At 39.0% G+C, this 14,514-nt stretch overlaps 1 protein-coding gene across 1 annotated transcript; it reads left to right on the top strand.

Annotated features, from left to right (window-relative positions):
• The first annotated feature begins 8,188 nt into the window (after positions 1-8,188).
• On the top strand, positions 8,189-14,311 carry LOC146674515 (uncharacterized). The gene is made up of 10 exons (XM_085401076.1): positions 8,189-8,241; positions 8,762-8,878; positions 9,968-10,197; positions 10,626-10,972; positions 11,386-11,481; positions 11,568-11,671; positions 11,812-11,920; positions 12,082-12,226; positions 12,307-12,333; positions 13,767-14,311. Exons 1-10 carry the CDS (start codon positions 8,189-8,191, stop codon positions 14,309-14,311), a joined length of 1,773 nt encoding a protein of 590 aa, XP_085257202.1.
• The last annotated feature ends 203 nt before the right edge of the window (positions 14,312-14,514 follow it).

The raw sequence follows: 14,514 nt of genomic DNA, 5'->3' as shown, positions 1-14,514 counted from the left end.
CCTTACAGTCCAAGATAGAGCAGAAGAGACCCACTCATCTGTGCCTGATAAAATTTGAATGATTTCCTTTGTGTACATCATGAGGAAATTTGAAGCCTAAACCTCTGAGTGTCACATGTCAAGCATTATCATCATGCACTTAGATCAGCGGTTCCCAAACTTTTTTTTTTTTGCTGGGCCCCCCTTTGTTTTACAAGAAAAATGTTCGCGCGCACAAACACATCCTCCAACCACACACACATATTTTGCTCCATTGCGGTTTATTTCACACCTCAAACATTTAGTAAACAATTAAGCAAATACAAGTAATCTGCAATAAATTACAGGTAGTAATAAAATAAACTACTAACTCTTTTACGCACCTACACGGGTATTTTTGAAAAACGCAGCTGTTTCGTCCACACGTAAACCGTGTTTCGAATCACTGAAAACTGAGATTTTTGAAACTCTTTTTTTGCGTTTACGTGTGGACGAGTGTTGAGCATTGCAGCATCGACAGCGATCAACTCGAAGGAAAATGACGACGGAGGCAAAAATGTCCTTAATATTTTGGGAACTTTATTCCTCATCAACACGCGGCAAAACTTTTCTCATGGGTGCCATTTTCGTTGTGGTCTACTTTTTTTTTTTAGGGGCGTGATGACGCAGCATCCGTGCTCTTACAATGAAACAGTGCCTCCTTGTGGTGACAACTAAAATACTGTCTCTGTTAAACCACAGTAACCATAATGCAGTTAAACACTGTACAACATGAGTACACACAATGAATATCTTAACACCCCCTCTTGTACTCAGGTTGCTGGAATCTAAAGAAAAGTTGTACAATAAACGATAAACAGTTGTACAATCTCAACCACACTTCCTTTTTTCTTTTTCTCTCTTTTTTCTTTTAAGCACCAAACATAACGTTAGCAAACTTAGCAAGTTTTAGCTTAGAAACAGGTTTGGTCATAACATCTGCAACCATTTATTCAGTGGTGCAATATAACAGACACATTTTCTCTTCATTTACAATGTTCCTTACAAAATGATATTTAATGTCCAGGGTGTTTTCCCTGTTCGCTTATTAAAGCATCTGTTCCGTGTTACAGCAGCAGTTTGAATGGCATAGTTCCATAGGCATTTTGTTACACACTGAAGGACGACAGGGTTCATTCAGGTGCACATGAAGATTTATTGCGCTGAAACACAGCAAAACAATTCAGTGTTACTGGCGGCTTCCATTGTAATAACTGGCCTGCGTTACTTTTGTAGCATTACGTGTAATAAGATAAGATAAGATAAGATAACCTTTATTAGTCCCACACGTGGGAAATTTGTTTTGTCACAGCAGGAAGTGGACAGTGCAAAAGTTATGACGCAAAAATTAGAATACAATAAGAATAAATACAGTACACAACTGTACAGAATAGAATAAAATAATATACTATATACAGTAGAATAAAATAGAATAAAAATATACAATAAGATAAAAATAGAATACGAATGCTATATACAACTGAGTAAAAATACAACGATGCCAGAAAAGATTATTGCACTTAGTGTTATTGCACATGTGTGGATGTGTGTGTTTGTTCAGTTAAAGTCTTTGTTGTGGAGTCTGACAGCAGTGGGGAGGAAAGACCTGCGAAATCTCTCCGTCCCACACCGTGGGTGCCGCAGTCTCCCACTGGCCATGTATTAATCAGCCCTTAACACACAGAGAAAATGACCAGTAAACAATAGACAACATAACATGTACTGGCTGGTCCATTTCCCATAACTTTAACTGAAACCAGCTAACAGTTTCCTTTCACCTTACTGATGGAACAACACGGTTACAGAGATTAATGCAGGAGGCTAACATGACTTAGCTAGCGCACAAATGTTATTAGCATTACCCACAGATAACGTGAAACAACTCCCTTATTCGTTACTGGCGGCTTCCATTGTAATAACTGGCCTGCGTTACTTTTGTGAAGGATTATTTTGCCAGTTACCTGTTTGGCTGAGCCGCCACTGCCATCTACTGGCGAAACTAAATATCGCCCTAACATCACATCAGGTGGGAGCAAATGAGCTTTTCACTCTGTGTTATGATGCAAACTATTGTCACAACAAATAGCAAAAAAAGATGATGGGGGGTGGGCACGAACACATAAGGAACACATCTGAGACTTGTTCTTCATGCTCAAAATACTCAGGGCGCCACAATTTCGGTAGCTGACTCTCAATTAGCATGCACTTGCCCATCTCGAAAAGAGTACGCCACCCCCTCTCGGCTGTACCGTTCTGATGGGGTGAGTACGGGGCTGATATCTCATGCTTAATGCCATTTTTCCTTAACAGGGTTTGGAAATCTCTGCATGTGAACTCTGTCCCATTGTCTGATCTAATGCATTTTACATTGCCATATGGTGCAACAGCCGCTAGAAATTTCTCTGTTGCCTGCACTGTATCAGTTTTCGTCTTCAGGAAATATACAAACACTGAGTTTGAATAATTATCAGTGAATGACTGGACATATTTGTACCCATCAATAGATTCAGTGGCTATCGGACCTGCTAAATCTGTGTGTACCATTTGTAAAGGAGCCTTTGCTCTTGTATTAGGATCTCTGTTTCGGGTTTGTGCAAACTTTCCCTGGATACACACTTCACATTCCTTTTCAGGTCTATCGGTTCTCCCCTTAATCTGCATACCGTTAACCACACCTTGCAATCTTGCTACATCTTCATAGTTGCAATGACCTAATATCTCATGCCATGCCTGTATGTTGTGACAGGTGTTACACTTATCATTACCCTCAACTTCAGTCTGCAAATAGTACAACTTGCCATACACATGAATGTTAAAGTTAGTACCGTCTTTGTGGGTCAACGTGTCCTGCCCTTGTTTAAAGGTGACTGTTGCTCCTAATGCAATAGCTGACTTTACAGAGAATATGTTCTGGGGGTATGATGGAATAAACAGCGCATCTTTCAGCGTTGCTTTGCGTCGCTGGCCTGTACTGTCAATCAGGAACACCTCTGCGTCCCCCCTCTGTTGGGCGACGCCCCTGCACTGGGTACCGTCTACCAGTTCTACGCTGTGTGACTCCGGTCTGAACGCGTTGTCGAAGCTCTTGAATTTGGCGATGCTGTTAATGATGTGTGAGGTAGCCCCAGTGTCCACCAACAGGCCTTTCTCCTCAATGCTGTACGCTGACTGCTGGACTTTGATGTCTACGCCCTTAATCCTGAAGGCATAATCTGGCGTTTCTGCTTTGGATCCGTTGCCGCTCTCATCTGCGACCTTCCGCGCGCCATCTTGTTTGTCTTTATGTCTACATGTGGTATCACTGTGTGTGTGCTGCTTTTGCAATGACTGCACCACGTCCTCCATCTGCACACTTTTGCTCGGTGGCCTTTTAGTCCACACTTGAAACACACAATGTCCACATCGCTCTTGTATCTGCATTGTGCGCTGGATCTCGTGTGCTCACGCCCGGTTCTTCCTCCTGTTTTCATTACGTTGTCGCTACACCCCGAAGCGCTTGACTTTTCAGTGTCTTCGAAACTCCGTAGCTTTGTTTTGAACTCGGCAAATGTCATATCGTCTTTATCGTGAGTAACGTGTATTGCAAATGGCTTAAAACTTTCAGGTAGACCTTTTAAAACCATAGCAATCAATAATCCATCACCTAAAGTCTCACCCGAATTGCGCAGTGCTGTAATGGCGGCCTCTGCTCTAATGACATAGTCTGTGACAGTCTCTTCCCTCTTTTTCTGAAGTGATGGTGTACAGGTTGATGATTCGGGGCTTCCCCTTCTCAGCGTAGTAGTCCCTCAATATTTCTAATGCTCTTCTCCCATTATCAGGGGCATCTCTCATAATCAGTGAGAGGCTTTTATCGTCCAAAAATTGGATTAACTCAGCGTAAGCGTTCTTCTTACCGTCTGCTGCTACTTCAGCCTCACTGTTCGGTTCCTTCAGAACAGTGTCTTTTAATCCCAACAAGTGCAAATATCCTAGCACCTTAGTTTCCCAAAGTTCATATCTGGTCTCATCTCCGTCAAACATGAGTCGAGGCAGCCTGCTTGCTCCGCGTTGATCCATGTTGCTATTTAGCCGTTAGCCCGCTATCCGTTGTGGCTCCGGATCTTCATGAGAAAAAACTCTTCTTCGAGTCGGCCCTGGGCCCATAACCTGTTGAGTATTGCAGCATCGACAGCGATCAACTCGAAGGAAAATGACGACGGAGGCAAAAATGTCCTTAATATTTTGGGAACTTTATTCCTCATTAACACGCGGCAAAACTTTTCTCATGGGTGCCATTTTCGTTGTGGTCTACTTTTTTTTTTTTTTTAGGGGCGTGATGACGCAGCATCCGTGCTCTTACAATGAAACAGTGCCTCCTTGTGGTGACAACTAAAATACTGTCTCTGTTAAACCACAGTAACCATAATGCAGTTAAACACTGTACAACATGAGTACACACAATGAATATCTTAATAACGAGGAACACAGAGTTTATCACGCAACGTCAAAGGTATGTGCCTTTTTTCACGTCACGCTGTGCGCCACGTTATTGTTTACATGAGATGAATTGCAGAATGGCAGATAGAGACAAAATACTGTTACTATGACTATTTGCAGGTTTTACACACTTACACACACACGCAGTTACTGTCCCTCCATTTAGAAAGGCAGAGGTGTCACGGTGTGATTATTTTACGTGCAGTTGTTTATTTCCTGTGTAATAATATTCAACATTGCTTCGTCTCTTGCTCTTGACGAAGGCAGTCGCACTTTTCTCCTCTCCTCCTCCTCCTCCTCCTCCTCTCCCTTAGCTTCCCTGCTTAGCCTCTTATCTCCTTGTCTAGTCTCGTGTTTTTTGTATTACTTTTCCCTGGAACACTGTATCACAGTCTGTTCTCTAAAACCTAAATGAGGAATTATGGATTTGATCAACTGGTCCCTAAATGTAATCCACATGTAAAAGGAACAGTTACATTTCTTCTAAATACACTTTCAGCTACAGTTTATTTGCAGCTATACAAAGAGAAAAATACATGAAACCTCATCATGATACCATCATAAATAAGACCATATAAACATAGTTTTCATTTTAAGCTTTTGTGAGAGATACACATATTGACGGAGTCGGGTTATGTTAAAAAGTATAAATTGTTATACTTTGTTCATTGGTTCAAAGGTACCCCACACATCTTTTTTGTTTGCTTGTTTGTTCTGGTGTATTTTTCATTTGAACTGTTATTCTGCCAGAGTACTCATATTTACAAGATGGCATTGAACGCCCCATTGGTGTGTCAGGAAAACTTTTTTGTACATATGTTCCTTGAAAGGGATTGGAGTCGTTTCTTTTTCCACCGCAGCCAAGGGCTAGGAGTTGGAGAGAAGCTGCTGTAAGTTTTTGTCATGGATCTGCTTGTGAAATAAAGCATATGCAGTGAGAAAGCAACTCCCGGAGTCATCCCTGCCTTAAAGCTGCAACACTTTGCTGTAATGATATCTGTTTTTATTTGGCTTTCATTGGTATTTGATGAAAGATTTTTAATTTTGTGATTATGCTTAGTTGTAGCTTCATGAAGAAGAGGTTGTGAATTGGAGCCAACACAGGAAGAGAGATTGAAGCCATATGTGTAAGAGGAATGCGGTGACATCCGGTTTTAAACAGACAGACTGGTGCTCTCCCTCTCTTTCTCTCCTTTTATGGGAATGTCTGCATTTCTATACATACCAAGTTATCTCCTGTTTCAGCTGACAAGCGAACAGTTTCTCCTTTTAAGGAAAATTATCAGTTCCATACATGCCACTCCTACTGCTGTGGAAACTTGCTTTAAGTATAAATAAAGGACATTTTGGATGCCCTGGGCGGTCTTTCCTCTCTGTCACATCTGTCCTGCACACGTTGCTGCAGGATGGATCGGGCGATGAGGGGGGGGATCGTCCATGTGTGCACATGTAAAAGATATCTTGAGTCTGAGTTCCTTTGCCTTCTACAATTTCTCCTCACAGTATTCATTGTTAGTTTTGAACTACGAAGTTGGATTTTGGTATTGTTATATGATTATAGCTGCATTTGGTAGTAGTGTTGATTTTTTACCTTTTGTTTCTACCATTTTTCATGGATCAGTCTCCTCTCCAAAGTCCTTTTGTTTTTATCACATTTTACTTTCTGCGTTAGACGTTTCCCTTTTTAGATTTTCTCTCTTTCATTTTATTAGCTATGTGTCCTTTGTGCTTTGTCTTTAGAATTGCATCCTCCCTCATTACCTTCAATTATTTTCAACTTTTATTTTTTCCAAGGTGTTTCTACTCACCCTGATTAGAGAAAGCATTCTTTTTGTTATCCCGCCTTGTTTGTTACCAGCCTGTTTTGGAAAGGCACTATTAATGTGGAAAGGTATATACAGGTTTTAGAGCATGAAGGAATTTTTATGGAGGCTTGGATGAAGCCTGAGTGATGAGGGAGAGGCAGTGACGAAGAGGAGCTGGGTTGCACGAAGGCATCTGCAAGGGAGAATGTCAGATGTCATGTGAAAGTGAGATAGGCGGAGTGAAGGCTGATTGGGCTGAAGAAAGCTGGCAGAAAGATGATTGGACTAGATCGGTGATGTCACAATTAGCTTGACAGCGTTGGAAAGTGAAAGTGACTTAAAGCTTAGATTAGTTGTCAACACCTGGGAAAGCAGACAGATGTAGACTCCAGATCTTCCTCATCGAACTTGCATAAGCTACACCAGCACGACTAGAGTAGAAGTCTGAGTTCTGAACCGACATGCATGCAGTCCAGACCCTTTACCTCCTAAAAAGGTTTGGAGCATCATGAAACAATAAATGCAACAACGAAGACCGAGGACTCTTGAGCAGCTAGAATCCTATATCATATTTATATCATATTTTCTCAGTCCCACACATTTACAGACTGTTGTTAAAGGAGGACAGGATGCTACACAGTGGTAAACACGGCCCTGTCCCTACTTTTCTGAGGCTTGTTCGTGTCATCAAACTTAAAATGAGCCAATATTTGTCTTGGTATGGTACATTTTCTCAGTTTAAACATTTGCTATGTTTTGTTCTATTGTGGCGTCGTAGGTTTTATTTATTTCATTTTAGTTTTAATGTGGAAGTTTTGTGTCATTCTACAATATCACAGTTCAGACTCATTTCTAACAATTACTGTTTTTTTGTTAAGTCTTACTTCACTTTACTTTGTTCAGGAACTCTACTGCTATTTCAGTGTGCATCTTAATGTCCAGTCTGTTCTTAGAGACCATTTTCACACAGTGTTACACACAGCACACTTTTGTGTTCAACGTTTAATTGGACCAGAGAATATGAACCTCCTGTCACGCTCAAAAAATAAGGAGTGTCTGCACACCAAGCCTTGCGTGTTTGATGACCTCCATTCATGTGACAAAAAGGAATTTAGCTTCAGATTCCACAGAGTGGCTGACTAAATCTGTCAGATATTTTTAGTGACCATTGAATAGCTTTGACTGGATGATCTGATATCGTCATGCTGGTGTTGTTTCTGGAACAACATAGTAAATGTTGTTTCGGGATCAACATTGCAAGTGACCAATCACATTGTTGTGACGTTATTCTTTGGCGCGCCAAGCCATTCGTGCATTTATGAAATTCCAATGTTGCAAGGACAATATCAATTCTGCTTAGCGTTTATTAAAGGTTTAGGGTCAGGGTCCATTGATCGGCGGACAGAGGCGGTTTCTCGCAGCTTAAGTACAGTTTCTTGTTTTACGGCGATTTTTTCCGAAGTCGCAAAATTATGACATTCTGATTGGTCACTTGCAATTTTGATCCTGGAACAACATTTACTATGTTGATCTGGGAACAACACCAACATGACGATATCAGATCGTGCGCTTTGATTGATGTCATCTAACAGGTTGCATTGGATTTGGATAAGTTTTGAATTGTGATATTTTTACTTCTTTTAAGTACAAGTAGAGTAAAATTTGAGGAAACAAAATGTATATTCACTGCTACTATTTGTATGTCACTTTTAAAAGTTTTAATAAAGATGTTCAGTTTTTTCTGTATTACAGCTTTACTTTTAATGGTGTTTCCAAAACACAGAAGTATATCAGAGAAATGTATTGTAGCTCCACCTTTGTGCATTGGTGGAAAAGTTTCGGGTTTGACTGAAATGAAACTGAAAAACTGACAATGCATTAAAAAGATGCAACAACAGGTGACAGGTCACACAGTGGAGCACCGCTGTCAGGAGCACAGGTAGGCTGCTGGGCAGATAAGTGTGTTTAAGCGTCTTTAATTTAATATTTGGTTTTTTTTGTTCTTTAAAAAAAAAAAAAAAAAAAAAAATATATATATATATATATATATATATATATATATATATATATATATATATATTATATAACAAATTATAAAAACATCCAGGTTTATTTTTCCGTTAGTAAAATATAAGTGACTTAGAGATTAAAATTCAAGCATTTGACACTAGATTGAATTTAAAAAAAAAAAAATCTGTGATGCATTTTAACACATGAAAACTTGGAGTTTCATTTAAGACAACATTTCCTAGGATTTTAATCATTGATTCAAGTTTCACTCATAAAACAGAACAAAGAAATATCGAGTAAATCAGCAACTTTTTAATCATCACATTAATTGCTTGTTAACTCACTTTTATTCCTGCATAAACTAAAGAATTAATAATAAATAAATAAGAATTCATTTTACAATGTGAGGTAAAGACTTTGATATTCTTGAGAAAACCTCAATAATCCAGAAATTCCCCATTTGTAAGCACTACTGCAGTGGTGGGAAATAAAAGCTCCCTTTCCACAGGACAAACCTCCGGCAGAACCAGTCCTCCTGGCAAGAAGTGCCTCAACCAGTTGGAGAGGTGAGGAGAAAGTGAAAGGAAAATAGAAAGAGAGCGTAAGACAGGACAAAACACAGGCTGCAAAAGAAAAGACAAGTGAATGACATGCTGCAGTGGTATATATGTGTTTAAGAATGTGTTTAAAAGAAAAATCATTGTGCCTTGGGCCTTGCTTAGATGTTATCTAAAGTCACGTAAATTAAAATACATAACTTTAGACTGCATGTCTAGTGTTTCACAAGTTGTAGAACAGCAAGTTGTTATCATTGATCCTGATCCAGGGTATAGGGTATGTGCACAGCTATGCATGAGTTATGTGTGTAGGTGTGTAGAGAAATGAACTTGGGTTGACTCAAATAAAATATAATAATATCCATTGTCGAACTCTAAAAATAGATTATGCAGACACTGTGAGTATAGTGTGTATTAGAACTGTGATGATTCAATCAGTAACTCAACTTAATTAAAAAACAAATTCTGCATATATGCTTAATAAACATCGTGTTATAACATTATATAGCTAAATGTAGTCTAAATATGCTGTTAGCTACTTCAAGTTGATTTGGATTACTATAAAACCACAAGTTATTTTGATTGTTGCTTTTAATTTTATTTTACTAGGCATTTATTAGTTTATTACTGAAAACTGTTTGAAGCTATAATGTTACAGAAACAGAACTTTCCCTATTTAAATTCCTGTTTTCATCTGGCTCTGTGTGCAAGACTGTAACATGTAATCTGTAACACTAGAGGGTGCCTAATCACTGTCCACACATCTCCAGATTGACATCAAATACTCCATGACTACAATATAAGTGATTTAGAGATTTAAATTCAGACATTTTACAATAGCTGTAATTAAAAAAAATCCTCAAAACTCAAAATTCCCCAAGACATAAAACTTTAGTTCTAGCTCATTTTTTTTTTTATTATATGAATTTGTATTGAATCACCCTCATGGGTGGATCACAGATTACTTATTTAATTCTTCCTCCATTAAGATTGAAAAAATAATGCACAACGAAAAATAATACACTGTAAGTCAAAATCTACTGATCACATTTTCTGGACAGTGCATGTCTTTATACCTGCTTGTTTGTACCTTATCAGTCCCCTACAGATACTCAACTCATCCAACATGGAGCAACACTTCTGTCACTGCGGCCGGTCTTTCACAACTTACCGTGGCCTGAGAGTTCACCAGGGAAGGATGGGCTGCACACCAAAGGGAATGAGGATCCCTGAAAGTGGGCAATCTAGTTTCCATCCTATGCCGGCCTTTATGGGATCTCTAATCAGACGAGAGCCTTCGATGGGCATGTGTATGAGTCTGGATTATAGTGAGTCTACCAATGTGTTTGTACAGTGGTCAGTTTGTGTTGCTACAGGGTCGGGGAGTGACTATCTAACTAAAACTCACTGGTTTACAGTGATAATCTATTTTCATGTTTTAGATAATTACTTTTTTTTAGAATATTTGCCCCATATTTGTCAAACTTACATCAATTAAATCTACAGTTTCATCAAACATGATTTCTTTTTTGCCATCTCCTACGATATTTAATATGTACTATGGCTTGGTTTTTACAGTTTCTGCACTGAAAAAACAAAGACAAAAACACATAGCTGATAACTGATCACTGGAGGATTGTCTGATCCTCCAGTCAGACAACCACAGTAATATGCAGAGTTAGATGTTTAAGTTAGTTCATGACAGGAACAAGACTCTGAAGAACAACATGATAACATTGATCTTCTTTTCTTACAGGGGCTCAAGAGAGACAAGACCGAGAGAGAGAACGAGCAAGACAAGAACGAGAGAGACAAGAACGAGAGAGAGAAGAGCGAGAGAGAGAACGAGCAAGACAAGAACGAGAGAGACAAGAACGAGAGAGACAAGAACGAGAGAGAGAAGAGCGAGAGAGAGAACGAGCAAGACAAGAACGAGAGAGACAAGAACGGGAGAGAGAAGAGCGAGAGAGACAAGAACGAGAGAGAGAACGAGCAAGACAAGAACGAGAGAGACAAGAAAGAGAGAGAGAAGAACGAGAGAGAGAACTAGAGAGGGAAAGGGAGAGAGAACGGGAGAGAGAGAAGGCTAAAAGGCGACAAAAGGTACTGCAGTTTCAACACAGTGAATATACAGTCATTCATTACCAGAGTTTCATCCTCCAAAACTGAAGCACAAGGTAGTACCTCACAGACAATCCTGTCTGATAATTCCATTAGAAAAAGCACAGAGGTGGAGTTCAAATACTCAGATTACTTGAGGTAAAGCCTGAAATAAACACATTAACAGTTAGGTAATGAACTGGCTGTTTGTCTAGCTTCACCAGGAGGTTAACATTTGTGACATGGCTCAGGTAACTAATGCTTTTTTATGACAAACCTGAAAAATGTGTGACTCTAGTACTGGCAAATCCAAACTACGCAGTGACTCATAGAGCTGCTGACATGACTGCTAGTATAAGACTTATAACCTGTATAAACTTTGAGTATTTTAACATTTTCCATTGTCCCTTTTCAAGGAAAGACAAGAAAAGATGAAAGCTGATTTACGGCAGAAAATTGATTCCCGAGACCACAAGATGGCCGAGGTCAAATCATCTGAAATAAACTGCAATGTAAAGACCGCAACATTTTTTAAAAAAAAAGAAAATCCTTTATTTTGATATTGCTTTGACGCCGTTACTCTCTTATGGCTATTCAGGGTAGCTTGGATGCCGAATGGCTGGAGATCAACAGTTTCTTCTCAGAGGTGATGAAAATTGCGGAGGATGCTAAAGAGAAAGCATGCCAGACTGTGGACGACAGGTTGGTCCTGTGAGGCATATAGAAGTTAGTCTGTCAGCATCGTTGAAGAACATTTTAACATCGCAAGGATTCTTTGTGCTCCTTTGGTGCATTATGTTTTAATAAAATGGATTCCCACGTGCCCTCTCTGTTATCTTTAGGAGACGGAAAGTGAAAAGAGAAGCACAAGATCTCACCCACAAGCTGCAAAGAGAAATTGATGTGCTCAAAAAAGCCACTGATGACCTAGACAACAACCCAGACTTGGAGGTGAACCTCAAGGATCTGAGATCCATCTACTGGAGCATAAATTCCCTTAAAAGAGGAAAAATTTCATTTACAACATCTGTGCATTTTCAGTGTTATTTCTGATTCATTCAATTTAATCGTGCCTGCTGTAAGCTAACTTTTACCTTTGCACACATGCACAGCTTTCTCCTGTAACAGGCCTGAAAGAATCTGCTAACTGGAAAACTTTATGTGACAACACTTCACTCTTCTTCGGGACACTGCGAGGTACGACTTCAGCCATGATGAAGCAAATTGGCCAGGAAATAGAAAAACTCGCATCCAAAGGTAAGTCTTTTGGTCTCTCGTGACTTGTATTAATTTAACTTTAGACATACTGCAGCTTACTCAAATGTGTGTTTCCACAGACCTCAAGAGGATTTCTACATTTGCAGGTGTGTATTTAAAAAAAAAAATTACAGCAGTATAAAAACAATGTTAACAGTGAGTAAAAACAGGGAACAGGTGTGCATGTCACAGTTTGCTGGGCAAGCCGTGCGTAAATTATTAAAGGACCCTTTAGGCAGGCAGCTCAGATGCAAGTGAGTTTGTGATACAAACAGATATGACAAGGGTGACCATGGAAACTAAGCAAAACCTAAACTTGGAAATCTAACAGAAACAAACCAGAAGTAGAGATGCAGGGAGATTCAGGGAAACGACTTGGGAAATACAAAGACGAACCAGCTACGCACACCAGAAAACACAGGAGTTATATACACAAAGAGGCAATCAGGAAATGAGAAACGGGAGGAGACACAGCTGGGGAAAATTGGAGCTGACGAGACTGAGAGATATGAAAACAGAATACAATAACCTGAGACACTGACCTTCAAAATAAAACAGGAACTCACACATATAAAGAAACACAGACTTTACACAGAGGGAAACACACAGGTAGGGATGACTAACACTAAACTGAAGAAGAACCAAACCAAAACCAATGAGCTAGAAACCACAACCAGAATATATTATAATAATAGAAAACAAAAAACACTTGGTCAAATGACCCAGGACCATGACAGTGCACCAGATTTTCAACATAAAAGCCCTGTTTTATTTTAAATTTTCCTTTTAAAGGAAAACCAATATGCTTATAAAATAATAATGACATGTTCAAAATTAGACATCAGTTTGATACAGTAAGTCAGTTTTCAGAATAAAAGCCTTTGATTTCAGTTTTAAACATGTTTTTAATTTCTAGAGTTGAATTTGTTCTTTTGCTAAAGTTAAGTAATTTCTAAGCACAATTTAGTATGCACTTCCCCAATCTGGATATTATTTTCTCATGTAATTTTCTGCGTTTGTTTAGAAAATAATGGCAAAGATCAGTTTAATATTATCCAGAATTTATTTATTATTTTTCACTTGTTATCCTGTTGATACCGAGAGCTGGTGATATAGAGAAACCATATAACACAAGTATGTTGTTTCTGAACTGGGTGGGCAACCCATCCATCTTTTTCCTAAAATTCAACAAAATGAATTTGTTGCATTTGAATAATGTGAGAATTGAAATCTAGCACAGATATTAGACAAATAACATTAAAAAACATTAACAATAAAACAAATTAAAGCCCTAGCTGGCTAAGCAACCTGCTTTATTTAGTAAGTCTTCTCTGTTACGGTGAGGTCTGGAAAGGTCAGTCTGATTGGACTCCATCAATACTTAGTGCCATATTTTGGTGTGATGGAGCCCTTTAACAAAAATGTTGATTAAAAAAAGGAATAAAGAGTGATTTTTATGTGTTGACCTATGTGTGATGTTTATAGATCTACTTACCACATGGTTCAGTTTTTTTAATTAAGTGTATTCTTTTGACTGTAGTGGACGTGAAGCTGGACCCGACTTCTGCACACTCAAGTCTTGTAATTTCTGATAATGGGAAAGAAGTGAGAAAAGGTGGAAAAACAGCAAAAGATCCTAATTCTCCCCAGAGGTCTGATATATTTGGAAGTGTCCTGGGGCTCAACAGGCTGAAATCAGGGAAATCATACTGGGAGGTGGAGGTCAGCAACAAGACTGGGTGGGATGTGGGTGTGGCCAGATGTGATGCTTACCGCAAGGGGAAATTTTTAGTGACCCCTGACAAAGGTTACTGGGTTATTGTCTTTTATGGAGACAAAAAATATGCAGCCCGGACAATACCGCCCGTGCACCTTCCATTTAAAGGGAAACCTCGGAAAGTCGGGGTGTATGTAGATTATGAAGAAGGTCTCGTGTCCTTTTATGATGTGATGTCTCAGTCTCACATCTACTCATTTACTGAGTGTTCGTTTGGTGGTGAGATCCTACCATACTTCAGTCTCCATCTGAAACCAGATGAGAAAAACAGCGATCCTTTGATTATATCTGCTATGGAAAAGCAGTAGTAATCACATGCACTGGTTTTGGAGCAGTGAATGTATCAGTTATAGGCATTATATATATTAAAGTGGGAATTTGATTGCCTGGGTTTCCATGTTCTTTTCTTATAATGATAACATGAATCAATGAAGGTACAATAAAGGCATGGTTTTAGAGTTTTCTTTTATGCACTATATAGCAATGCTAGCAATGCAAATGTATACATATT

Source organism: Rhamphochromis longiceps, linkage group LG3 (genome assembly GCF_057381845.1).
Source record: "Rhamphochromis longiceps isolate RC_006_pf linkage group LG3, R_longiceps_female_GT1.1, whole genome shotgun sequence".
In the NCBI taxonomy this organism is placed as follows: domain Eukaryota; kingdom Metazoa; phylum Chordata; class Actinopteri; order Cichliformes; family Cichlidae; genus Rhamphochromis; species Rhamphochromis longiceps.
The sequence above is the reverse complement of the archived record's forward strand: the minus strand, read 5'-3'. Positions and strand labels throughout refer to the sequence as shown.

Bases quoted from the DNA above. Each gene is read 5' to 3' on its own strand.
- LOC146674515 (XM_085401076.1), top strand. From the start codon at position 8,189: ATGCAACAACAGGTGACAGGTCACACAGTGGAGCACCGCTGTCAGGAG. The intron at 10,973-11,385 runs GTACTGCAGTTT...TCCCTTTTCAAG, and splicing joins AGGCTAAAAGGCGACAAAAG to GAAAGACAAGAAAAGATGAA. The intron at 11,921-12,081 runs GTGAACCTCAAG...ACACATGCACAG, and splicing joins ACAACAACCCAGACTTGGAG to CTTTCTCCTGTAACAGGCCT.